Source organism: Balaenoptera borealis, assembly GCF_965194805.1.
Source record: "Balaenoptera borealis genome assembly, chromosome: 6".
NCBI lineage: Eukaryota > Metazoa > Chordata > Mammalia > Artiodactyla > Balaenopteridae > Balaenoptera > Balaenoptera borealis.
In genome coordinates, this window is record NC_138863.1 from 62,609,679 (window position 1) to 62,636,998 (window position 27,320).

A 27,320-nucleotide genomic window follows, 5' to 3' on the forward strand; every position below is an offset into this window, starting at 1 on the left:
GCGCGGGAGCAGAAGTCAAGTGGGCAACGGCGCCACCTCCTGGTGTCAAGAGAGGGGGAAGCAGCCAAGGTCAGTGCCCTCCGTCCTGCACGACAGTGCTGCAAGCTGGGGCTCTCCTGAACCCGTCAGAAAGAAACTGCAGGACGTAGAGAACGGACTTGAGGACACGGGGACTGGGAAGGGTAAGCTGAGATGAAGTGAGAGAGTGGCATGGACATATATACACTACCATATGTAAAACAGATAGCTTGTGGGAAGCAGCCACATAGCACAGGGAGATCAGCTCGGTGCTTTGTGACCACCTAGAGGGGTGGGATAGGGAGGGTGGGAGGGAGACGCAAGAAGGAGGGGATATGGGGATGTATGTATATGTATAGCTGATTCACTTTGTTATACAGCAGAAACTAACACACCATTGTAAAGCAATTATACTCCAATAAAGATGTTAAATAAAAAGAAAGAAAGAAAGAAAAGAAAGAAAGAAACAAAGAAAGAGACAAAGAAAGAAAAAGAGACTGCAGGGGGTGGGGTGAACTGTCTGCACCTAAGCTGCCAATGTCTCTGTGAGTTGTCTATGCTGAGAGGAACCTTTCTGGGCATTTCTGAAGTGTCAGGCACCAGAGCTGCTGTGGGCTTCATGACCGAGTTCCACTAGCGCCTCCTCCCCCAAGGATTCTGTTACAGGGCCACACGCTGTGTGCTTCTAGATCTGTATCCCAAAAGCCCCATGGTGAGACAAGTCCAAATGCGCAGGTGAGCACATATTACACCCAAGCCGAGCCGTCTACACTGGCTTCAACATCGGCCTCATTGTACACACTTGGTTAACGATTCTGTCCCTGGGAGATCACATGGCTACAACTAGATCATCTTGGCTCTTGATAGCCAGCCAGCCTCCAACACCACCAATTCAATGCTGCTTTTTTCCAAACCTTTACATTGGCTTCTGGAAACCGCGCTCACTTTAGTCCATTGAATCCCAGCTCTGCCACGAACTCATTGCGTGACTTTGGGAAAGTTATTTACCTTCTTTGAGCTTCAGCTGTTTCTTCTATTAAACTTGGATAATAACATGTATATCACAGTGTTGCTTAATAAATTTCAGCTCCTTTCCACTTCTCTATAGTTGAGTGTCATCAGTAATAGACCCATGATTTGCCATTTGAAAAGACACGTTTATAATCAGCCATTTTGTTCATATTTTCATATATTGATCTCAGTTTCAACATTTAGTTAATAGAAGAAACTGACACAGTATTGTGAAGAAATTATACTCCAATAAAGATCTATTTAAAAAAAAAAAGAAAGAAAAGACTTTAGATACAGCAGGAAATCTTCCAAAGATATTTTTCAATGGGTGGTAGGTTTTAAAGTGTCTCTAGGCCTTCCAGAATGGATGGTAGACAATTAGCCTGCCTCTTGCCTGAGAAATCAGACTAATTACTAGTGAGGCTTGACTAATGGGGTCCTTCGGGAACTCCCTTCCTAAATGAGAAATCTTTAACTTTTCACAAAAACTCAATCTCATTTGTGCTGCTGATTCCTAATATTTCTAAATAAATGCTTGGCCTCTGGGCTTTTGTAGTCAAATAACCCAAATCAAACCAGGCTGCTGTGCCAGGCAAAAAATTTATTTTGTGTGAGTCTGCTGGAAGAAATGTTTAGAATCAGTTTGGAATCACCATAGGCAAAGACTAGCTGTAGCCCATTCGGAGGCAAGTTTTGTGGACATGGGCTAAGAAGTGAGTTTACCCCCGTTTGGGCTGAAATGGCTTGTTGAGATGCTCAAACAGTAAACACTGGCACGTTTCAGAGTCCCCAGTGTGCAAGAAGCTGGCTAGTCCCCTGACCCCAAGTCAACTGCCACACATAGACAGGTTCAGGGTTCTGTGTCTAAGGCAGAGGAGACAAAGTCCAAGAAAGCCAGTTACCTGCCCTGCATCAACCTAGAAAGGAGGCAAAAGAGCCTCAGAAGGTAGAGGAGTTTGAGGCGTGGGGCACCTTAATAATGACAGGGCCATCCACCAGTGGGAGGTCATTTGAAGATAGCCAAACTTGAAGCAGAGATACATGTAAACGCTGAAAGGAAGAGAGGGAGAAGCAAGTCAGAGTACAGCAGAAGTCTGGAGAGGATTCCAAAAGTGACCCAGAGCTGAGATGAGACCTACATAGCTGGCTGGAGGGACCTGCTCCAGGAGAATCTCCAGTGACGTTGGTGGGGATATTGGAATGGTCTACCTACGAGTCCTCCCTTCGTAGTTCTCCCTCATCAAGGACTCTCACAACAACTCTTGAAATACAGGGTCAGAGTGGAACTTGGGATTCCTTTTATAATATTAAAATACATTAAATTACTTAGATGACCCCACGCTCTTCCTCTGTTATATTTTTACCTGGTTCTTTCCAGAAACTTTAAGAAGGGATGGTTGTCCACCCATAGCTGCTTGCGATACTCTGCATCCCCAATCTATCCTGACTATGGAATGGAAAACATCCTTCTTTTTGGCTTAATAAAGGTACCATCCCATTTTTTTTTTCAAAGAAAAAAATTGGTAGAAGATTTCAAGAAGATAAAACAAAGAGGGACAGAAATAGTTTTAGGACATAGGTTTTCATTGTAATGCAAGTGTTTGGCAAAAGCATCCAGTAAACCCCAGTTTCTTTCCCTTTCCTCCACGCCTTCACTTGGCCTAGAACAACCTGACCAAAATCATCTTTAAATCCTTCAGCATCTCCATTCTCCAGTTTCATTCTTAGCGCATGTACCTCCCCTCCAGGAAATAAGCTTAGGCAGAGGCCTCAGTCACCAGTGTAAGACTATACAGGTCATTAAAGGTCTGTCCCTAGGGAGAGCAAGAAAGACTCTCATTTCTCAGTGACCATGGCTCTCAACCCATAGTATACATATGGACCACTTGGGGAACTTGTTAAAATGCATAGTCCGGGACACTTCTTTCAGATTCAGTCTGGGTGGGTCTCAGGAATCTGCATTTTTTCAATTCTAGTAGTTAAGTCATTCTGAGTAATTCTGATTCAGGTATAAAGAACACACGTCTGAAAGCCTGTTTTAGGACTACATCAACATAATGACAGTGAACTTAGAGAACTGGTACCAACTCCTAAGAGAAGTAAAGGATCATTTCCCTCCACTTCTCTAGACCAAAAAGGAGTGATTCCCAGGATCTGGACCCTCAAAAGTCTACCTGGTTCAATCCTCCCTCTCCAAGATGGCACTCTGTGACCTCCGTTACCCACAACAGCTGCTGCCTCCTCTTAAAGATCACAAAAGAGAGAGATTCCACAGCCTCCCAGGCAAAGTCATTCCAGCATTTAATTGCCCTTCAGTTCAGTTCTCTACATTTAATCAATCATCTCATTGCAAGACTTATCAACTCATGCTCTATTCTCTGTGGAGATGGAAAAACAACAAGCTAGTGTACAATTTCTAACCCTTCATTGTATCACAGAGTGTTGAAGCCAAAAGGGATTGCAGATATTATCTGACACTACCCTTTTATGCTACCTATGAGAATGATTGTCCAAAGACATGTATATATTCAGTGGGTTTTAGTTTCCATTGCCTACAAAACATCAAAAGGACGCTGTCCAGGAAGTAAAGGTAGCTTTACTAGCCCCCAATACTCTGTATTTTCTATTCTATTGTGTTGCCCTAATTTGGGGATGAGAGCATCCTCTTAGCCTTCTCTGTCTCAGAATACACATATAAACTCCTTCATTATTCCTCCAAAAAATGTATATTCCATTCTTGTAATCATTTTAGCTGTTTGTCTTCAGATTTTCCTTTGCTCCAAATAGGGTTGCCTGATATAGCAAATAAAAACTGAGGATACCTAGTTAGATTTGAACTTCAGATAAACAACTAATAATTTTTAGTAAATATTCTCCATGCAATATTTGAGACATGCCTACACTTAAAAAAAAAAGTGTTTATCTAAAATTCAGTTTTTACAGGGAATCCTGTATTTGATCTGGCAACTCTCATTCAAACATTCTAGAAGTATATCAATTAAAACTAGAAACAGAACTCTTCCAATCTTTAGCAATTCGTCATAATCACTAAGGACACTCCCACCTCGTGGTCTTTACATTTGAAGCTCCCTCTGCTAGAGTGTTCTGCCCCCAAATACCTGTGTGGTTTGACCCCCCACTTCAGATCACTGTTCAAATTTCTACTTGTCAAAGAGGTATACTCCCTGGCCATCTTATAGAAACCTCAGCATCACTTTTCATCCTTCTTATTCTGATTGACTTTTATCACCTGCCATGTTTATCTATTTATATAGTTTTTATCTTTTCCCTTAGAGTATGAACTCCGTGACAGCAGGCACTTGGCTTTATTCATTGCTATATCCCTAACATGTAGAACAGTGCCTCACACACAATAGGTCTATATATTAGTTATTTAATGCTGCATTAAAAATTACCCTGAAGTTTAGTGGCTTAAACAGTAATCATTTATAATCTCTTACTGTTTCTGAGGTCAGGAATTCAGGAGTTGCTTGGCTAAGTGGTTCGGGCCAAGAGCCTCATGAAGTTGTGATCAGATGTTGGCTAGAGCTACAGACATCTGAAGACTTGATTGAGGCTGGAGGATCCACTGCCAAGGTGGCTCACTCATGTGACTGGAAGATGACGAGGGCTCTTGGCAGGAGGGTTCAATCCCTTTCCATGCCAGCCTCTTCACAGGGCTACTATGGTGCCTGTGTGAGGTTGTCTTCAGTCATACACTGTCGCTTCCTTCATATTCTACTGATCACATAGGCCACCTCTGATTCAATGTAGGAATAAACCTGTATTACTTTTCTACTGCTGCATAACATATTACCACAAAAGGAGCAGCTTAAAAGCACACAAATCTGTTATTTATAAGTCAGAAGCCTATGCAGGACTCTTTAGGCTTTTTGCTTAGGATCTCACAAAGCTGAAAACAGAAACATACACTCACAAAGAGGAAACAAATTCTAAAATTATAGACCTAAATCTAAACATAATAATTAAATGTAAGTGGTCTAAATATGCAGTTAAAAGATAGATATTGTCAGAATGAATTTTTTTAAATGTCCCAACTATATGCTGTACCCAAGAAACTAACTTCAAATATGATGATATAGGGATTCCCTGGTGGCGCAGTGGTTGAGAATCTGCCTGCCAATGCAGGGGACACAGGTTCGAGCCCTGGTCTGGGAGGATCCCACATGCCGCGGAGCAACTAAGCCCGTGAGCCACAACTACTGAGCCTGCGCGTCTGGAGCCTGTGCTCCGCAACAAGAGAGGCCGCGATAATAAGAGGCCCGCGCACCGCGATGAAGAGTGGCTCCCGCTTGCCGCAACTAGAGAAAGCCCTCGCACAGAAACGAAGACCCAACACAGCCAAAAATAAATAAATAAATAAAGGAGTTCCTTTAAAAAAAAAATATATGATGATATAGGTAAATTTAAAGTAAAAGGATGAAACAAGATATACCATGCACACATTTTCAAAAAAGAAAAAAAAAAAAACAAAAACTGAGTGGTTATGTTAATTTTAGACAAAGTGGACTTCAGAACAAAGAAAATGACCAGGTACAAAGAAGGACGTTCTATAGTGATACAATGATCACTTCACCAAGAAGACATAACAATTCTAAGTGTGTATGCACCAAACAATAGAGCTTTAAACATAAAGCAAAAATGCAAGAACAGAAAAGAGAAATATCCACAATTATACTTGGAGACTTGACACTCCTCAGTTATTGATTGAAGTAGTACACAGAAAATCAGCAAGATTATAGAATTGCTGGTTTGAACAATTACCATTGGCAATTGAACAGCACCATCAGCCACTGGCATCTAATTGATGTTCATAGAATTCTCCACCCAACAACAGCAGAATATGTATTTTTTTTCAAGTACACATAGACCATTCACCAAGATAGACCACATACTGAGTCATAAAAGAAACCTTAACAAATTTAAAAGAATTGAAATCATACAATATATGTTCTTTGAAAATAATGTCATTAAACTATAAGTCAATAACAGAAAGAAAAACCAGCAAAATCTCCAAACAGTAAATGCTTACATTAGAAAAAAAATCTCAAGTCAATAATCTAAGCTTCCACCTTAATAAACTAGAAAAAGAGGAGAAAAATTAACCCAAAGGAAACAGAGGAAGGAAATACTAAAACATAGAAATCAATAAAATTGAAAGCAGGAAAACAATAGGGAAAAATCACAAAATCAAAAGCTAGTTCTTTGAAAATAACAATAAAATTGATGGACATCTTCAAAGACTGAAAAGAAAAAAAAAATAAAAAACACAAATTCCCAATATCAGGAATGAAAAAATATCATTATAGATTCGATATGCATTAGTAGGATAATGAGTAAATACTATGAACATCTCAATTTTTTAAAATTAGAAAAAATGAACCAATTTCTTAAAAAAATCAAACTACCAAAACTCACCCTAAATGAAATAAATAACCTACATAATCTTAAAACTATTAAATCCATGGTTAAAACATTCTGAAAAAGAAATTCCCATGCCCAGACTGTTTCACTGGTAAATTCCACCTAATATTTAAAGAAGAAATAGCACACATTCTACACAATGTTCTTCCAGAAAGCAGAAAAGGACAAAATACTTCCCAACTTTTCTTATGACACTAGCACTACACTGATACAACAGTACAAGCAAAGTATAGACTAATATACCTCATAAACATAGATGTAAAAATCTTCAGTGAAATATTAGCTAACCAAATTCAGCAATATAAAAAAATAATAGCATACCACCACCAACTGGAGTTTATCCTAGAAATGCAAGGCTGGTTTCAATAATCAAAAATCAATCAATGTAATCCACTCTATCAACAGTCTAAAGGCAGCACCAATTGATGCAGAAAAGGAATGTGACAAAATTTTACATCTATTCATGATTAAAACTTTCAGCAGACTAGAAAGAGAAAGGAACTTCTGTTAAAGCAGTGATGCCCAAACTTTTTGGCACCAGGGACCAGTTTCATGGAAGACAATTTTTCCACGGACGGGGTGGGGGAGGGGCAGTGGTTCAGGTGGTAATGTGAGCGATGGGGAGTGATGGGGAGTGGCAGATGAAGCTTTGCTTGCTCACCCGCTGCTCACCTCCTGCTGTGTGGCCTGGTTCCTAACAGGCCACCAACCGGTAGTGGTCTGTGGCCCAGGGACTGGGGACCCCTGTATTAAAGGACATCTACAGGACTTCCCTGGTAGCTCAGTTGTTGAGAATCCACCTGCCAATGCAGGGGACACGGGTTCGAGCCCTGGTCCGGGAAGATCCCACATGCCTCAGAGCAACTAAGCCCATGCGCCACAACTACTGAGCCCGTGTTCCACAACTACTGAAGCCCGCACGCCTAGAGCCAGTGCTCCACAACAAGAGAAGGCACCGCAATGAGAAGCCCACGCACTGCAATGAAGAGTAGCCCCCGCTCACCGCAACTAGAGAAGGCCCATGCACGGCAATGAAGACCTAACGCAGCCAAAAATAAAATAAAAATTAAAAAATAAAAATAAAGGAGATCTACAAAAAACCTCTGCCTAACATCATACCTAGTGGTGAAAGGCTGAATACTCTCCCCTTAGATCAGGAACAAGGGAAAGATGACTGCTCTTACCATTCCTATTCAGTATCACACTTGACATCCTAGCTACTGCAATGAGGTTATAAAAAGTAATAAAAGGCTTACAAGTTAGAAAGGAAAAAACTGTCCCCATTCACAGACAGTATGATTGTCCTCAAGGAAGAATCTGAGAAAGTTACAAAAAGCTCCTAGAACTAATAAGTGAGTTTGATAAGGTCACAAGATACAAGACCAACAAACAAAATAATTCAACTTCTATATATTAGCAATGAAGAATTAGAAACGCAGTTTTTTAAAAAAATACTACTTACAAAATGAAATCTTTATCAAGTACAAATATAATAGTCAGCCTTAGATTGTTTTTCAAACTCCTACTATACGAAAGCCTTTAAAAGTTCTAAAGTTCAAAAATAGACAAAACTAAGCCATGGTGTTAGAAGACAATAGGTCTTTGGGGAGGAGAAAGGATGTAGCATTTGGGGCAGGTCGCAGGGGGATTTCTGGTTTCTCTGGTAGTACTCCATTTCTTGACTTGGGTGATGATATGTTTACTTTGTGACAATTCACTAAAGTAAACAACTATGAATTGTGTACTTTTCTGAATATGCATTCAACATCAACTTTTTAATAGTAATGATAAACATAAAAAGAAAATATAGAGGACTGTCATTTGTTGAAACATTTGTAAAACTGCATTTTGAAATTGCAATTTGCATTTGGCATTAACCAGAATGATCTGAGAAGTATGTTGATTTAATTTAACCTTACCTAATTTACAAAGATCATTAGATCTCCATAAAATCCTTTTGTTTCATAAAATTTTCCTCGCCCTCACCCATATTTCCCTCACCATTATTACCTATCAAAGACAGCAACTGTTTTTACAATGGTAACGTTAATCATCCTCACAAAACTTGAGGATGCTTTCATTTGGGGGGGTGGGGTCTTAGGGTCAGAGAGTTGGGATAATCATCTTCCACCTACACAATGTCCACCTTTTGTCTTGTTTCCAGCATCCCCAATTCTATTTCCCACTCTGTCCTCCCCCTGCCCCCAAACATAAGAACCTAGAGAATGTTTCCTTGAGATTATCTTTGGATGTTACTATATTCTTTAAAATTACAAAGGGTACAAAGTTACAGTTTTACAGGATGAAGAACTTCCGGAGATCTAATGTACAGCATGATGATTATAGATAATAAAACTGTATTGTATACTTGAACTTTGCTAAGAGAGTAGATCTTAAATGTTCTCACCCCCCACACACAAAAACCGATAACTATGTGAGGTGATGAATATGTTAATTAGCTTGATTGTGGTAAACGTTTCACAATGTATACCTGCATCAAAACATCATGTTGTACACCATAAATATATATATACATAATTTTCATTATATGTCAATTATACCTCAGTAAAGCTAGAAAATTATGTTTTTATGTGTATAAATTTTTAATTTACATAAATGGTTTGTGCTATAAATATTATTTTTTTCTTTTTTCACCCAACACCACGGTTTTGAACAATCATCTCTCCAGCTATGTACGCTTATAGTTCATTATTTCTGACTGCTACAGAGCTTACTCAATGTGTATCTACTACTTCTGTGATGAATAACAAAAAAGCACTGTAAACCTCCTACCCATGTCCTATGCAAAAAGATTCTCTGTAATAAATATCCGGGGTTGGGATAGCTGGGTCATAAATTATGTATATTGATCTTTGTTAGGTACTGCCAGAATACCACACTCTAGTAGAATATCTCATTATGCTTTCAGTTTGTATTTCCCTGTTAGTGAGGTTGAGTATTTCCTTCATAGATGTATTAGTCATTTAGGTTACTGGTTTTGTGAATTGCCTATTCATATTTTTTGCCCATTTTTCTACTAGGCTTCTAAGTACTTTTTACTGATTTAAGTAAGTCTTCCCAAAAGCACAAAGTAAACAGTTGATAATTTTGACATCAAAATTAAGCATTTCTCTTCCATGAATAACACTATGGGCAAAACTCAAAGTAAACAGACAGTTAACCAAATGGAGGAAGATACTGCAGCATCTAAAACATCAAGGGAGTCTCCATTCTAACTTATTCAATCCTCCCAATGAGCCCAGAAGTCAGTGCCCTTAAAACTCCCATTCATAGGTGAGAAAACTGAGACCAGAGACACTATATAACTTACCCATGATCAGAGAGCTAATTAGAAGATTCTTCGATTCAAAGGTCTATGCTCTGGGACTCCTGGTTTCCGTTTCCACAAGCAAGGAGCTTGAAGTAGCCACTTGGTCTTAAGAAGTAAAAAGCTGACAGGCTGAAATGTCAACTCTCTTGGATCCATAAGAGAGGGGAGAACACCAGGCAAACTGCAGCCTCCAAGCCTGGAGAGACAGGCAAATACCGGGAGTTGCAGCTGCTGGAGCAGATTCACAAGCAGAAACAGCTGCGGGAGCCAGTGCTGGGTAGGAAAACCTGAACTACAGTCGACGGCTTGCTGGAGGCTCAGTGTGGACCACAGCTCTGAGAGTTAAAACTCCGTAAGGACCTGGTCATGGGGGGCCCACAGTACTGTGAGATTTACCTCCAGGAGCTTGACCAGGTTCCCACACCAAATATCAGAGAAAAATCCCTCATCCGTCTGTCGGGGGGAGGGGAAAAGCGCCACGCCCTGCAATGCGCCAGAGCGCTCTGTTCTCTTTAACAAGGCCTGAACTCGGCGGGGAAAGTACTTATCAGAGCCTGACCTGCTGGGGTATTTTCAGAGTCTAAGTGACCAGGGGAAGGGAAATACCCAACTCCAGCCGGCTTCTAAGCCATCCTGTACCACCTCAGGGGGGAGAAAAAAAAACTGAGAAACAACCAAATACATCACGTCTGGCTATCAAGAAAAAATTACAAGATGTACCAAAAGGTAAAAAAACACAACTTAAAGAGACAGAGCAAACATTTGAACCAGACATGGCAGGGATTTTGGAATTATCAGACCAGGAATTTAAAACAACCGTGATTAATATGCTAAGGCTTCTACTGGATAAAGTAGACAGCATGTAAGAACAGATGGAGAGTGTAGGTGGAGAGATGGAAGTCCTAAGAAAGCACCAAAAAGAAATGCTAGAGATAAAAAAACATTGGAACAGCAATGAAGTAGGCCTTTGATAGGCATATGAGTAGACTGGACACAGTTGAGAAAAGAATCTCTGAGCTAGAGGATATAGTGAGAGAATCCTCAAAAACCAAAAAGCAAAGAGAACAAAGACTGAGAAGAAAAAAAAAAGAACAAACTATCCAAGGACTGTGGGACAACTACAAAAGGTGAAACATACATAGTGGGAGTACAAGAGGGAGAAGGAGAGAAAGGAAGAAAAGAAATATCTGAAACAATAATGACTGAGAATTTCCCCAATTTAGTATCAGACACCAAACCACAAATCCAATAATCTTAAGAACACCAAGCAGGATAAATGCCAAGAATAAACAAATAAAACAAACAAAATAAACTACACCTAGGCATATCATCTTCAGAAACTACAGAAAATTAAAGATAAAGGGAAAATCCTGAAAGAAGCCAGAAGGAAGAAACCTTTACCTATACAGAGGAGCAAAGATAAGAATTACCTCTGACTCCTCCTCAGAAACCATTCAAGCAAGAAGAGAACAGAGTGGAAGACCTAAAGTGTTGAAAGAAAAAACCCATCAGCCTAGAATTCTGCACCCTGTCAAATCATCCTTCAAAAATGAAAAAATAAGGGCTTTCTCAAATAAAAATTGAAGAAATTTGTTGTCCAGTAGACCTGCCTTGCAAGAAATATTAAAAGAAGTTCTTTAGAGAGAAGGAAAATAATATAGGTCAGAAACTTAGATCTGCATAAAGGATGAACATCAAAGAAAGAATAAATGAAGTAAAATTAAAATTTTTATTTTTCTTATTCTTGATCTAACAGATAACAGTGTTCAAAATAATAACAGCAACAATGTGTATTAGATTTTATACACACACATGCTTTTGTATACTTATATATAAGTGAAATGAATGACAGCAATGGTACAAGGGACCGGAGGAAGGAATTAGGATTATTTTGTTATTATAAGGTACTCATACCATCCATAAAGTGGTATAGTGTTATTTGAAAATGGACTTGGGTTAATTGTAAATGTATATTGCAAACTCTAGGGCAACCATTTTAAAAAGTATTTTAAAAAAGAAGTATAACTGATACACTAAAAAAGAAAGAAAATGGAATCATATAAAATGCTCAGTTAAAAGCACAAAAGGCAGGAAGAGTGGCAGACAAAAATAGGAACAAAGAACAAGGTCAACAAATAGAAAACAGTAACAAATATGGTAGATATTAATTCAATTATATCAGTAATCACTTTGAATGTCAATGGTCTAAATGCACCAATTGAAAGAGATTGTCAGAGTGGGTCAAAAAACACAACCCACCTGTATGTTGTCTACAAGACACTCACCTTAAATATAAAGACCCATGTAGATTAAACATAAATGGATGAGGAATATGCCATGCTAACGCTAATGAAAAGAAAGCAAGAGTAGCTATACTAATTTCAGACAGAGCAGATTTCAAAGTAAGGAAAGTGATCAGGGATAAAGAAGGGCATTATATGGTGGTAAAGGGGTTAATTCTTTAAGAAGATGTAACAATTCTTAATGTGTATGTGCCTAACAACAGATCATCAAACAGGCAAAAACTAATAGAACTGCAAGGAGAAACGGATGAATCCACTATCATAGTTGGAAACTTCAACACCCCTCTCTCAGAAATGGACAGATCCAGCAGACAGATAATCAGTAAGGACACAGGTGAACTCAACAACACCATTAATCAACTGGCTATAGCTGACATCTACAGACTACTTCATCCAACAACAGCAGAAGAAACAATTTCCTCAAGCTCTTATGGAACATTTACCAAGATAGACCACATTCTCGGCCATAAAACACACTTAAACAAATTTAAAAGAACAGAAATCCTATGAAGTTTCTCTCAGACCACAAGGAATTAAACTAGAAAGCAATAACAGAAAGATAACTGGAAAATCGCAAAATATGTGCAGATTAAATAATACATTTCTAAATAACACCTGGGTCAAAGAAATCTCAAGAGAAATTTTAAAATATTTTGAACTAAAGAAAATGAAAACACAACTTATCAAAATTTGTGGGATGCAGCAAAAGCAGTGCTCAGAGAGAAATTTATAGCATTGACTGCATTTATTAGAAAAGAAGAAAGATCTAAAATTAGTATTCTAAGTTTCCACCCTAGGAAACTAGAAAAAGAAGAGCAAATTAAGCCCAAAGTAAGCAGAAGAAAAGTCCATGCTTCCAACAGTTACCTTCTATTCCCTCCTAGTAGATTGAGAACATGAGCCCTCTACTTGCCTATCTTGTATCTCTTGTTCCCTTTCTCCTCCTTCAAGGTCCATACTCCTCAAGAATATCAGTGTCTCCAATCCTAGGAAGTTTTTATAGATTTTTTTTTTATACTATACTACATTTACAGTTGTTTGTTTTTACTATACTACTAGCCTTTTGTGGTCCATACTATAAATGCATTGCTAATTACTGTTTATAGGTAAATTAATGTTTCACCAACCACAGCATAACCCCCTTGAGTATATGTACATTTTACTTCTTTGTATTCCCGGGAACAACCAACATAGGGTCTTGAATTTAAGGCCCTCAATAAGTACCTGTTGCTTTAAAATAAATAAATACATAAAACGCCTCTATATTCCTCTATCCTACTTCCTGTCATCAATTTCCACAGAGAATAAAAGAAATGTTTGATATTTCTTTTAGGCACACTGTCTGGTTTTCATTTGGTCCTTGTCATAAGTATTGGTGAGCGTCTTTTTTTTTTTAAAGTGGCTAATTTAGTAAACAGTTACAGCTGAAATATTTGAAAGCTTTAATTCTGCCTTTGGCCTGACCATTCACTGGTTGAATCATCTTAGGGCAGTTACTTCTGTTACTGTTTTTAGTTTTCTTACCAGTAAAGGGTGGAAGATTGTCTGCGTCAGGGTCTTTAGGACAGAATAACACAAGAACATAGAGCCTACATAAACATGGTGGATGGGTGAGTTAAAAAAAAAAAAAAAAGCACATTGGTCATTGTTAAACCCCTTAACTGATGAAACTCTGTCCTATAAATCTATATATGTGGACATATGTAGGTATATCTTTTTATCATATATCTTTCTTTTTCAAAATAGTAAAATAAGTATAATGGTGAGGGACAGAGTATTATTGGAATTGGAAGCTAGCCAGTTAGATCTGGAGGCAAATGGAACTGAATCCAAGAAATTAAAAAAAAAACAAAAACAAAAACTTCAAGGTTGATGCTTAAACACAATTAAGGGGTATTGAGAAAGGCCTCAAATTTGTTGTCAGTCAATAGGTCTAGAACAAAGATATCAAAGAGAGGTGGACTGAACAGAATCACCTGCCTTAAAAAATACAGATTTACAGGAAGTTGCAAAGATAGTACAGAGATGACCCTATATCCTGCACCCAGTTTCCCCCAATGCTTACATCTTACATAACAATAGCATGATATCAATACTAGGAAACTAACATTGGTAAAATAGGTGTGGGTGTCACTTTATCACATGTGTGGATTTGTATAACTGCTACTACAACCAAATACAGAACTATTCCATCACCATGAAGATCTCCCTCTTGCTACTCTTTATAGTCCAAGTTTGCTTTTAAGGAAGATAACAGTAAATAGAGAGTGAATTAAAAGCCATGTCTGGGAGCACATCCAGGGAAGTGGGTGTGGAGAAAGTATGTGGAAGAAGACCTAACTGTCCCTAAGCCAGAATCTCCAGTGCGTCAGGGAATCTTGGTTGAGGACCTCCCACCTTTGCTGGTCGCTCCCATGAGAGGCAAAACTCTTAAGTGGGAAGAGATCTGAATTTCCTGCTACATTGTCCCCAGATCTCCTGCACAATCTTCCTCATCTCCTGCCCTGCATCTCCCCCACCCTGGCCTAGTCACTCACTCTCTGGCCTCCTATTCACTAAGACACAAGTTGCACTCAATCCTCAAGTCCCTTAGTTAGGGACATCGACTTACCTAGTCTAACAAATACCACCACCTACCGTACAGTAACCAGACCCCACAATTACCTGCAGATGGAAGTATTCCTAAGACTCTGCCCTCTTTCACTGGGTCTTATCCTCATGGCCTCACAGAAGTCACCCCAGGTTTGCATCTCAAGCTCCAGACAATTTCCTGTGAGAAAACTCCAAGTGTAGGTCATTGGAACCCCAGAACTATCCCAAACTCAACCCTACACTCTAACAAAGTTTCCCCCACCGTGCTCTCTGTTGTTGTGACTAGAATCATTACCCACTCAGTAATATACTAACTTTAAAAAATAAGTAATTTAAAGTAATTTTTAAAAATAAGAGTTTAGAAGGCTCAGTAACTCAATTCCCATGTCCCTCACCTCCAGTATCCAGTAGATTGGGCTTTTGAGCACCTTTCTGCAGTTCCTTAGTTTTCTCTCCATTTCCCTCAGAGCCTGATTATTTCTCACACGGACCACCAAAATAATGATTCAACCCCTCCTTCACAGTGCCACAGCACTCTTTCCTTCACATCTCGGAACGGAGCACATCACGCCCCTACAACACCTGGGATAGCTCATCGCTTTTAATGTGAAACTCTTTCTGGCATTTAAAGGCCTCCATCCCCCAGATACAGTGTGTGCTCTACAGCTAACCTGCCTTTGCTTCTGCTGCACTTTATCAGCCCGGAAGGCCCCAATCCCTTTTACCTGTTTAATAAAATCCTACGCATCCTTCAAGGCCACTTTCAAAGCCATCTTCTTGGTTGGGCCTTCTTTGATCTCCCAGATGGAACGAATCCTTCTTGGCATTCCCATGGCACTTCATTCTAACAATTATTTAAGTCTGCCTAGAAATATGGTTCGTGCACATTTTTAACATTGTGGTCACCTTAATCATTTTTGATATTGCAAAATACTGAAGACAATAAGTTTGAGTTAAACTAGGGTTTGCATTCCAACTCCTTTACTGACTGTGTGATGTTGCACCAATTAGCCTCTCAGCCTAATTTCTTCATCAGTAAAATGGGGAAATCATTTCTGTCCAACAGGGTTGCTATAAGAATTAAACAGTATAATGTGGACAAAATGCCAAGCACAATGTCTTCTTACTCACAGTCATTAGCTCACTTCTCTGCTCTACATACCTGACATCTAAGGCAAGGCTTTACGAACAGCAGGCTGTTAAAATGTTTCTTGAGTAAAACTGGTAATACTGATGGGAGAAAAGTGTATCAAAAGAGTCCAAGGGATTACAGCTAGAGCCACAAACTGGCCAAAAACTGAGATGAGATCAGGAAGAAAATATTTTCAAAGAGAGAAAAAAAAGGGGGAAGGATGAGCTTTAGGAAGTAAACTGATAAACAAGGATTCCTGTCGGGGGAGGGCAGTGTGTGTGTGTGTGTAACTTCCTAGTGAACACCAATAGTAATAACACAATCAATCTCACCTTAGAGGCATTTGTTCAAATTGTGCTATTTTCAAATGTTCTCCCATCTTTCTATCTTGTCAAAAATGCTGACCAGTGGGGACACTCCCACTCTTTATTCATCCATTTCAGATTATTTGCAACAGAGCAAGTGCTTTCACAAATGCTTTTCTCAATCACTAGTATAATTAGTTCACAGGCTTAGCTTTCCTCCTCCAGCAACTCAGGGTCCTGATCTAGCGCTCGCTCTACTGCGCCATCTAGTGGAGTTGGTATAAAGAATTACGGAATAGCTGAGATAGGGGAAGTGTACTCCAATGTTAGGATAAAATAACTTTGTGTTGTGAAAATTTCTGCAACATACCAGAATAAATATCAGTGAGCTTACAAAACAGGGTTGGGAAATGCCTAAAAACATGTGTGATAAGAGACAGACCTGCTAGCTACCATGAAGTCTTGTTTATTTCCCTCTATAAAATAAAATCAGTATCCCAAGCACCAAATAGGAGAAAAGACATAGAAGAACCAAGAGTTTAACTTCCCTCACACATCTGAAAGAACCTTACTGCTTATATCATCTTATAGAGAAATAAAATTATGTGTGATGAATTTTTTTAACAGCAGAGTTACTGTATGGTAATAATATCATAGATGAGAACCATACCATAGATGAGAAGGTAAAATAAACCATTTTAATTTTACAGGTAATTAATAGTGGAAAATTAGGGAGAAAGTCATTTCTTTGAAGCAGCTATTCCTTTAAATAAACAAGAACATTTAGGAGAAATTGCTTGCCTATAACATCCATTTTAGGCAAGCAATCAATATGTGTAGACCTGGGTCTCCAAGATGATGGAATCATCTCTACATAGTCATTCACCAGGGATATCCCCTTTGGAAAAACTAAAACCAAAGTGAAGGGCATTGATCTGAAGAAATGTAAAGGTCATTGAAAAAAATGACCCAAATGTCACATAAGAAAAGAGAAGCTTGGAGACAGTTATATAATTTTGATTCCTTTAGCATATCCATATGATACTCAGAAGCCTCAGATGACTGCTGCCCTGGCTGACACCTTGATTGCAGCCTCGTAAGAGACTCTGAGCCAGAGCCACCCAGCTAAGCTACTCCTGGATTTCTGATCCACGGAACTGTGACCTAATGAACACTGTTGTACTGCTTTAATCTTCGGGTAATTTGTTACACAGCAAGAGATAACTAAGACAGTCGGAATCACTTAAACTGCCATTACTAGAATCCAGAAGTGTCTATATTCATTTAATCATGTATTAGCTATTGTCTCCCCTGCACAGATGAGAAACCGAAGCGTGGCAGGCATTTAATTAGCTATCTAAAAGCCATTCACAGTCTGTTTTTCCCCTTATATTTCTCCAGCACTGGGGCTCAAAAGCCAAAACACTTACCTTCCCAGATTTCTTTGCATTTAGTAGTGGCCATCTGACAGTACTGACTAATGGTATTTAAAAGTGTGCTGGGAAAGGACTTCCCTTGCTAAACAAAGAACAAAACCTTAGGAAGCAGCTTTTGTCCTATTTTCCTGCCTGGAAAACAAGGTTAGCAGTCATCTTGCTTTCATCCTCATAGTAGCCATGAGGTTGAACGATACACTCTAACAATGTAGAAAAGAAAAACGGGAAACCTAGATCCATAATGATCTCCTTGTGCAGATGCCCCTTTCTGGTCTGCCTACCTTCAAATTTCCTTTTACTTGAAACTAATAAACCCCTTCCTTCAAGCCATTGCTTAGCCAGGTTTTTGTTGTTTGAAAAAGGGCATATTCCTAACTATACTGAGATAAAGAGAGGTAATTCAAACCCAGGTCTGTTGACTTTATGCCCTAGACTCAGATGGTAACATACCATCTGAATAAGAACAAAAACCAATTGGAAGTAGATTTTGATGCATACATGACCAGGTGTCCTGCAGACACGGGTAAGTCCTGGACACTCTAGGGAGAGTTAGAAAATTGTGTTCTACGCCTCTACTTCATTCTCAATTTTCTACTTTCTCACCTCCAGAAGCTATACCTTGGCTTCTACCGCTACCATTTCATCAAAACTATGCTCATCAAGGATATCACTTAGTCCAAAATACAATGAATTCTTTTGTAGCTTATATGTCACTTAACCTCTCCACAGCACTTAATGTTTACTGGTTTCTCTCTCTTAAAATATCCTTCCTTCTAGGATTTCACTTTTTTTTTTTCTTCCTACCGGCCTCTCTTCTCCTTTTCAATCTGGTCCTGATCATCATGTAGAAGATAATCCATTCTTTACCTGTATACTAAAAACCCCACCGTATTGATTTTTTATAAGCCTTTTTACCTCTCTCTAAAAAATATATATACATAAGTGTATGACGTACATTTTAGTTCTTAACTCTTTTTTATGGTTTCTACTATGTATGACCAATGCAGCCATTGCCTTAAAATGTACCATGTAAATATAAACAGATAATATAAAAAAAAAGCCCTGTTGATCTCAGGGGCCCTATAAAGTCATAGAACCTTTCTAATTGCTTCCATTTAGATGTTATGGCTTCTAACCCTACTGGGCTCTCAGTATGACTTCTGTGGTACCTCTCTTTACTTCTAGCCTATTCTCTCCTACCGTATGTCTAAACATTTAACTCAAGCTCCCAGATATACTAGGCCTGTTCCACTATCAACTCTTATCTGCTTCTCTGCACTAATAAGAGGTAATCAGATATGAACCCTCTTTGCTCTAGACTTTTTTCCTTTCTCTTGTCCCTTTTTCTTTCCCTCAAGCTTTCATTTGTGCTCTTGACTCTACTTCTCTAGCCTGCTCTTGGGCTTGGCTGCATCAATTTTGGTATTGCTGCATTTTACATGGATTTAACTCGCACAAAGGCAGCTCTACATAAGGTCCCATTATGCCTTTTCATTGTGTTGCATCAATTGAAGTTAGCTTCACTCCACTGCTAGTTGATTACTGTACACTAGGATGGTAGGTAATAGCTCTTCCATAGTTAATGTGCCTCATTATCAAGGGAGCTTGAAGTGCCATGAATAGAGAAGTGATCACGTTGCCGTTCAGCTCATCCCTGATGAACTAAGCAATGCTTGATACCATCCAGCCAGATCATACAGTTAAAGGAAAGAACCATGTGCTGTGAATGGGACTGAGACAGTCACAAGTCTTCTGCTCTCCCACTAACCATCAAGTGTCAGGAATAACCACCAGTGAATGCACCTAGTCTTTGTGTTTTGATTCTAGTGGTTAAAACCATGTTGTTTTGTTTTGTTTGTTGTTGTTGTTCATCATGACTCAAATGCAAGCCAACAACAGGAACCTGAGAGTTAGCAGTTACAATCCTGGAGATGTTACAGAAACCCTTGGGCCACACCTCCTCTAATACTGCTGTTACCTCCAAGCCTTCGGTGCTTTCAGTCAGCAACGTTTCTAAGTCACGGAAGTCAATATCAAATTACATAAAACAGAAAAAAAGGTTTGTGAACACAAATGGATTCCTAGTTGATAACTGGCTGGTGAGCTACAGGATGGAGGGGTAGGGGCAAGGACTGTCAATTCAAACAAGATACAGATCGATCAAAATAAACATTATCATAAAGCCTTCAGATTTCTGAAGTTTAGCTGGGGATTCTCAGAAAGCAGGAAGGACCACAGCAGTGTTCTTCAGATCTGCACATCCATTTCCTTCTCTAAAAACCCATTTCCTCTCCCTTCACCCATTTCCTGATTCTAAAAACACACAGAAAGAACACTTAGCAAAGGTTTTGCATTAGTTATGAGGCAAAGACAGAAGAAACAGGAACTAGCTCTGTAAATAAGTGATTAAAGGAAAAGCAAACCCTTTATATTAACTCCACTTTACAGCAACTATGATATGTTTTGATCTTTTCATCTATGCTCACTTACATATATTATTGTCAATATCTTTGAAAAACAAGAAAAACATGTAAGAATTAAACATTTTAAGGACCTTTCACAAACCAAATGACAGTAGGTTTTTATTAACATATCTTACAATGTTGATTATTCCTAGTTTTGTAATCTCTGCTTGCTTATAAAGATTGATTTAGCTTCTACAGTAATGTACTGTATTTAAATGATCATTCATACAAGATATCACACCAGTACATTTTTTTGAATAATATACACACATCACTCTAACTTGGACCTGTTATTTTTAAAAGTGGGTTTATAAATGGGACTTATAAAAGTTATGGGGAAAAAAATTAAAGTTCTAGTTTAGCAGCATGCATGTATGTAATTCAAGTACAATTTTCAACCAAGTGCTTTTTAAAATTTTACTGGTGACTAATTCACCAATATCAAAATAAACACTATCAAATACCCAAATTTTAATGTTAAGGCTAATATTTTCACTTCACATCCGTATGCACAACCATAAAACATTCCATTTTAAATATGTAGTAACCAAAGTCTGAGTACATTATACCATGTATATATAGCATCAGAGTTTCAAACTGTAGAATTATTCAAGTTCATGAATCCTGTAACAGTATTTACTAGAGATGTAAATTAGCATTTTGTTCTTCAACCACACTTGAAGAACAAAAGTATCTGGTCTGGTATCCATAATGACCGATGCAAAAAATAAGACAGGCTGAACTTATGATACAGTATTTAAAAAAGTAGCAATGTGTTGGAAAGAACAGCTGTTTAAACAGAATCATTCTAGTCTTTCAGAAAGTTAACTTAATATTTTGGAAATGTATATAAAAATAGCAAGCTACTTCCATATTGTATTTTTATTGTAGAGCTATAGGTAATTTTTTGACTTTTTGAACACATTTGAATATTTACTGTTCTGTTTTAATGCAAGGCCATCGTTTAATGTCCACTTTTATATCCTGTAATATCATGTAATTCAATAATTTTTAGAACACAGATCTGACTTTATTTTTATAGTTTATCATTAGATGTTTTTTAGTTTATTTTTACATGTAAAAATGTAATTTTATATAACAAGCCATGGAAGTCCAAAGTACCAGGAATTGCTTGATAGCACTATATGTTAAATAATCATCAAATTATTGAATCATTTGGAAGAAAAATTTTGGTAGCAATATATCACATGCTTTTCTGTCATCTTCCCTCTCTAAGTACAGAGTGGGTTTTAGCTCAATCATTTCCATTCTTACTAACTTAAAAACCCTACAAACATAAACTGCTTTTCACAGCAGCTTCTAACAAGAATGCAGATGTACAGCTCATTCATGAGGATCATCACCACTGAGCCTTTTTTCTTCCCTTTTAGGAAACCGAGCAGAAATAGCAGTGATAACACTGCACAGATACAATATAGATGAACCTCTTGAGCTGATAAGGAAAGTTCCAGAACTATGCTTCATTTGTGGGGAAGTCAGAGCATTTTTCCAGTCCAATCATTTAAACAAAAACTTGGTTGGTAATAAAAGGTGGGCATGCAGAGAATCAAAATCTGCCATGTATATGTTCTTAAAACTTCTGATTTTATAATAAAATCGGTTTGTTACTACCTCAAGTAATTCATCCAAATGAAATGGCAAATTTTGATTTTTAGGGACTCCCCCAACCACACGTCCCCCAAAATGTACTGTATTATATTAACAGCAGCTATCTACTTATTTTACAACATTTCAATTATTTACCTGGGGAGAATATTTATGAAATTCCTGAGAATGAATTAAGTTTTCAGCAAAGCCTTAAACTTTTAACAGATTCCTCACAATAAGAAAAAATTGTAAAGTTCTACTATTAGACCAAATTTTACTATACAGTATTTCACATAAATCATGTTTTACATTTTTTTCTAATTACATACAGCAAAAATCTCAAATCAACACAAGAATGGCAGAGGGAAAGGATGCATTACGTTTAGCAGATGCAAATTAAAACACACAGATATAAAGAAGCAGTAAAACTTTAAATAAATCACACCCACTCTAAATATCAATGAATAGCAGATATGCATTGTTGGGAGAATCATTTTTAAATGATTTTGTCAACAAGTTGTGCTTCTTATTAATTGTGGACTTAAACAAAAAAAGGACCACTAAAGAATGATTTAACTTGTTACTTGTTATGCTCTCCATATACTTAAAAAAAAATTATTATACCATTAATGTGATTACCAAGCACCTAATTTTGGAAAGGCTTTATAATGTATGTTTTCTTTCTTTCCCTCAGCAAAAGCGTTAATCCCCCAAATTAAGTTAAAGCTTATTGTTGATAAATTCTTAATGAAAATGATATAATGCAATGCTAAGGTGGTGAGTCACAGCCCATTGTAATGTGGACCCCATCTTTTATTGATGTGATCAAAAGTATGAGAAATCCATTGTTGTTCAAGAACTTTGTATCTTTCTTTACAAATGTAGAGAGGCTTGCCTCGCCTAGAATAAAAAGGAAAAAAAAAGTATTAAAAGTAATATAATACAATGAAGATTTTACACACATTTTTAAAAATAGATTCTTTATGGCAAAAATCTCACATAGTAATTTGGTTTATTTCATATTTCTTTAACATGATGATGGGGGAAATATCCCCCAAAATAGAAATAGCTCTAAATTAATGACTGCCAGAAATAAAAAATAATTATTATAATAATTACAAAGTCAGGAATGGTACATTATTCTTACTGGCAAAACTTCAATAAAACATGTGGATATATCCATGCACATCTAACCTAAGATCTCGGTCTTCCTCTCCATGAGCATCCAAATACACAGAACCCCAGAGACAGAAGCGGTGCCCTCGAATGATGATAATCACTGATGCATTGATCAAAAGGAAAATCCCTGTTCCAGCACCACAGTTCTGAGAATGCTAAAAAAATTAAAAATATATGAATGAACTTCATAATCAAATGGACTTTATAAGAAAATCAAGAATGCCTTATCTTCTAAATAATACAGAAATGTTTAAATGTTTTAAAATCAGATTTCACCTAAGTTAAACTTATTAACTCATTCTTAATACTTTATTAACAATACATTAGGAGGAATTTGGATAAGGATTACCTAAGAAATCAATTAAGAGCTAACCTAAACCTAATTCAGAGGCTAGTGTCTACAACAGCATATATGACTACTGTTTCACAGCACAACATCTAAACATATATACCATTAAAGGGCAGCGGGATTCGGGAGAGGAACTGAAGCTGCACTTACGATAAGTTTTACTCACTTAAATAAAACCCCAAGTGTTTTTTCGTTGTTGTCATTGTTTTTGTTTTTACCCTTCTACTGGATTTAAAACAACAACAACAAAAACAAGATCCTTATACGTATCGTGTATTTAATTCAAAGAGCAGTTAAATTTGAAGAGCTGGCTTGACCATATATAACACATTTCCATGTGGGATGAGATTTGAGTTTTCATAAATTTTATACTATTTACTCTTGCTTACCAATACACATTCACAGTAACTTTGTTGCTTGCAGCAAAGTCCTTTCAGGCATACAAAAGTACCACAAACAAGGCAAACGGCAGGATCTTTAGGAACCTTGGTGCAGACACTACAGGTTTTTCTGTGGTAGTACTGGAAAATGGTGTTATAATTTTCAGGCAACTGTAGTAGGTGTGGCAATTTCCATCTTGACTCTTGGAGAAGCAAGGCCTAAAACATTATTCAAAAATATTCATTAGTCCTATGTATTTAAGTCACTAACACAAAATATTTATTTTTTAAAAGGTCTTTTTTTTTTTAAAGAAAAGAAAATCTGTCTCCAAGAATGTGGCTTATTTTCTTTATTAACACTCTTCCCATTTCCATTTTACAAATGACTAAAATAGTACTTCAACAATTACTATTCTCTATTTTAATGTAATTTTCAATTAAAACATGATGTAAGTTTTTAGACTAAGCACCTAAAACATTTAAATTTGTTAACTTTAAAAGAAAAATATTAAATATAACTAAGCATGCATGGAAAATATACATAGATGTACTTGTTTTTAAATATTCTTAATACATAATTTTAAACAGTTATACACATTTTTCAAAACCAAGTTTTTGACCTTTCTTAGATAAACAAACAATTCATTGGCTTTTTCTTTAGGGAAGATCATGGTTATAATTCATATTTCTATTTCAATACTTTATAATCTTTCCTTCCTAGAAGATGAAAAATCTTACACCTCAAGCTGTTAAGATCTTTTGTATCCATAAATGCTGGAGCTACAACTCTTTTCATAAATTTGCTCAGTAAGTGTGAAAAAAAAAACAAAACCAAATTAGTTAAATTTCCCTACAGGGTATTTTGTTCATTTTTTGCAGTTATAGAAAAATACTGGAAATAGCATTAATTTTTTTTTCTAGATGCTACTTCATTAACACTTAAATCAGATAAAATGTAGTATGAATCTATTATCTTAAGAAACTGTATGGAGGCTGGCAATTCACATGGTGATCATCTCACATTACTTATAGCCATAATATATCTCAATCAGTCCAATAACTAAGTATCCAGCTTGGTGTTTATCAATATGTTCATGGATAAAGCAGCCATGGAAGCAAGGATAAGGACAATATATGGGCTTACAATATGCTGTTTGCCAGTACTCAGTGCCCAACCCCGGACTCCAAAGACTGCATATTCTGTAACGGGTTCATTATATATGGAACCCTTCCATCAGTGGAAGGAACAGCAATTTGTCCTCATTGAACTTGATACTTATCCAGATTAGGTTGTAAATTACCCAGCAGCACACACCACATGGTCTCTAATCAAAGAATTTTTTTCATAAAGATGTAACGCAATAGGTGGATGTCTATGGAATTAACTGATCTTAACATACAGTCAATCATCTGAAAAAAATCACTGGTCTTTTAAATGATGAACTACTTTGCTGATGAATTTTTAGATGGTACCAACTAGAAGGAAACACCTATTGAATGAGGTATATGCTCCTACAGAATGAGGTATACTAGCTAAAAAAGCAACCAGTACATAGGGTGATTGTTCTCTTACAGATGGAGTGCACAGGTTTGGGAACCAGGGGGTGGCATCTCTCATAAGTAGACCTAAAAATTCGGTCTTTAATTTCTGTTTCCCTGCTATTCTGGATTCTTCTGTGGTTTCAGTACTACCGTAAGGAAGCTGTGTGCTATCTGCCAACAAGGGACATAATAATAGTTCCACTGAATTAAAAACTAAATGTCATCTGACCACTCTAGGTTCCCTAATACCACTCGGAAAAGAAAGGGAATGGCTTACAGTATTGTCTGGAGGGAGTGATCTCATCAAATGAAATAGAAATACCCCCGGTAGCAGTATGTTCGAAACTAGAGATACACCCCACCCCCACCCCTAGTGCATTCAGGCCTGAAAGGTAAAAATTTCACACAGAACTATTACAGTCTTATATAAGCATGACAGGACAAATCACTGAGCTCAGACCTCTCAGAATAAAGTTTGGATCACATCTTTGTTCAAATAAATCCAACCAGTTGAGGTGCTGGTCAAAGAAGGTGAAAGAAGAAAGTCATATACTTGACTGTATATTAGCTACAATTTTATGACTAATTTAAAATTTTCTTGCTTGTTGTGGCATATATTTTTGTAATATTTTTCATTCTCTTTTCCTTTCTCCTACTACTGAATTCAGGGTGAGTAGGTGCTAATTAAAAATTTCCAGGCCATTGGGGTGTAAGAACAATAAATCACAGAAGGAATGGACATCTCCCAGAGCCTCTGGATTCAGGGAAGCTTGATGATATAACTACAGGATGTGACTTCAGGTTAGGTATTTGGGAAATGGTGGCTGCATCTGTGGTTGTAAAGGAAACAGTTACATCATTTTAAACAGGGGAAGAAATGAAACTCTGTGAATGAGGAGAAGGATGTCTATGTGCTGGGGAGGTAAGATGTGAAGGTAGCAGGCCACCAGTGTTTGTTTTTTCCAATTTCTCTAGCAACCTCATCTGCCTTCCTACATTGGCAGCATTATAACTTATTTTGGAAAATAACCACTTTTCCTGCTCCATACAGATCTGATGGTGTTGCCCCATCACAAGATCCTGCCCCATCACAGGGGTACACATATGATGCAAATTAGGCCAGTCAGATTCTCTCTCCCAGGAATCTGAATTTGGAGCATATATATAGGGAAGGAAAGTGGTTGAGATGGAGTCATCTAGCAGTAGCGCTTCAGAGAAAACAGACCAGAGGTTTGCAACCAAACTGCCTGCAATCAAAGAATCTTAGTTGTTACAAGAAAGGAGAAGCAGTAATTCAGACTATCTTTCAAGGAAAGCTGTTGCACTATTCAGCTCCAATCACTGTTTATATTTATCTAAGTCTCTCTATTCAAATTTAAAGTTGCTGGTTAAAAAGAAATCTGGTTGACAAATGGACAGAGTTGAGGTTCGAGATAGAACAGAGTAAAGGGACAAGTGTAGGGATGCAGGTCAGATAGGGGTGCGTTCAAATAACATAAAAATTCTGCATAAGTATAAATAAATAAATATGTACTGTTCTCACTCTAAAACAAATAGTTATCACTCAATTTTACAAAAAGATGAAATATATTTAAATGGTAAATTCTTATTTTCTATCAATATTCACAACAGTAATCATTCATCTAAAAAGGGAGGCTTATTCTTATACTATCAAGTGATTTCATTTTTATCTATTGCTCAACCCATGGCACATATGAAGACAAAATAATTTTAGGTATGCTCATCACTTTTTCTCCTGTCCTGGTTCTACAATAATAACCAACTCTTACTCCAAGACATTCCTCATAGGTTTTCAGACACCAAAATATAACTTCAGATTATAGCTATAATTGTGAGTAAAGCAATTACTAGATAGGAAAATATTTTTATACATAATACACAAGGTTCAATTAACTTCTTCAATTTTCCTTTCCTTTTAAAAAAAGTATAAAATGAGATAATATCTCTTTAAGGATTTCAATAGAAAATGAAAATGAACAAAAGCAGAGACATTTATTATTTATGCTTCCCTTGCCTTTGTTATTCACTTCAATGTTTTAAGAATTAAGTCTAGTGACAACCTCCATCTGAAATACTAATTTTTCTATTGTTCCTTTGACATTAAAATTCTCGTTTTTCCTGAAATCGGTTCCCCTTTCATCAGTTCTATTTCTCCCAATGACATTAATCCACCATTTAATTGTTTCACAAATATTTATTAGGT

General features: G+C 37.3%; 1 protein-coding gene across 1 annotated transcript in view; it reads right to left on the reverse strand.

Moving 5' to 3' along the window:
• Positions 1 to 1,297: 1,297 nt before the first annotated feature.
• Positions 1,298 to 27,320, reverse strand: part of UBR3 (ubiquitin protein ligase E3 component n-recognin 3) — a 240,061-nt gene continuing 214,038 nt past the window's right edge. The window contains 3 exon segments of the mRNA XM_082396130.1: positions 1,298 to 22,546; positions 22,841 to 22,980; positions 23,564 to 23,773. Of these exon segments, the coding sequence (XP_082252256.1) occupies positions 22,429 to 22,546; positions 22,841 to 22,980; positions 23,564 to 23,773 (468 nt within the window). The 3' untranslated portion in view covers positions 1,298 to 22,428.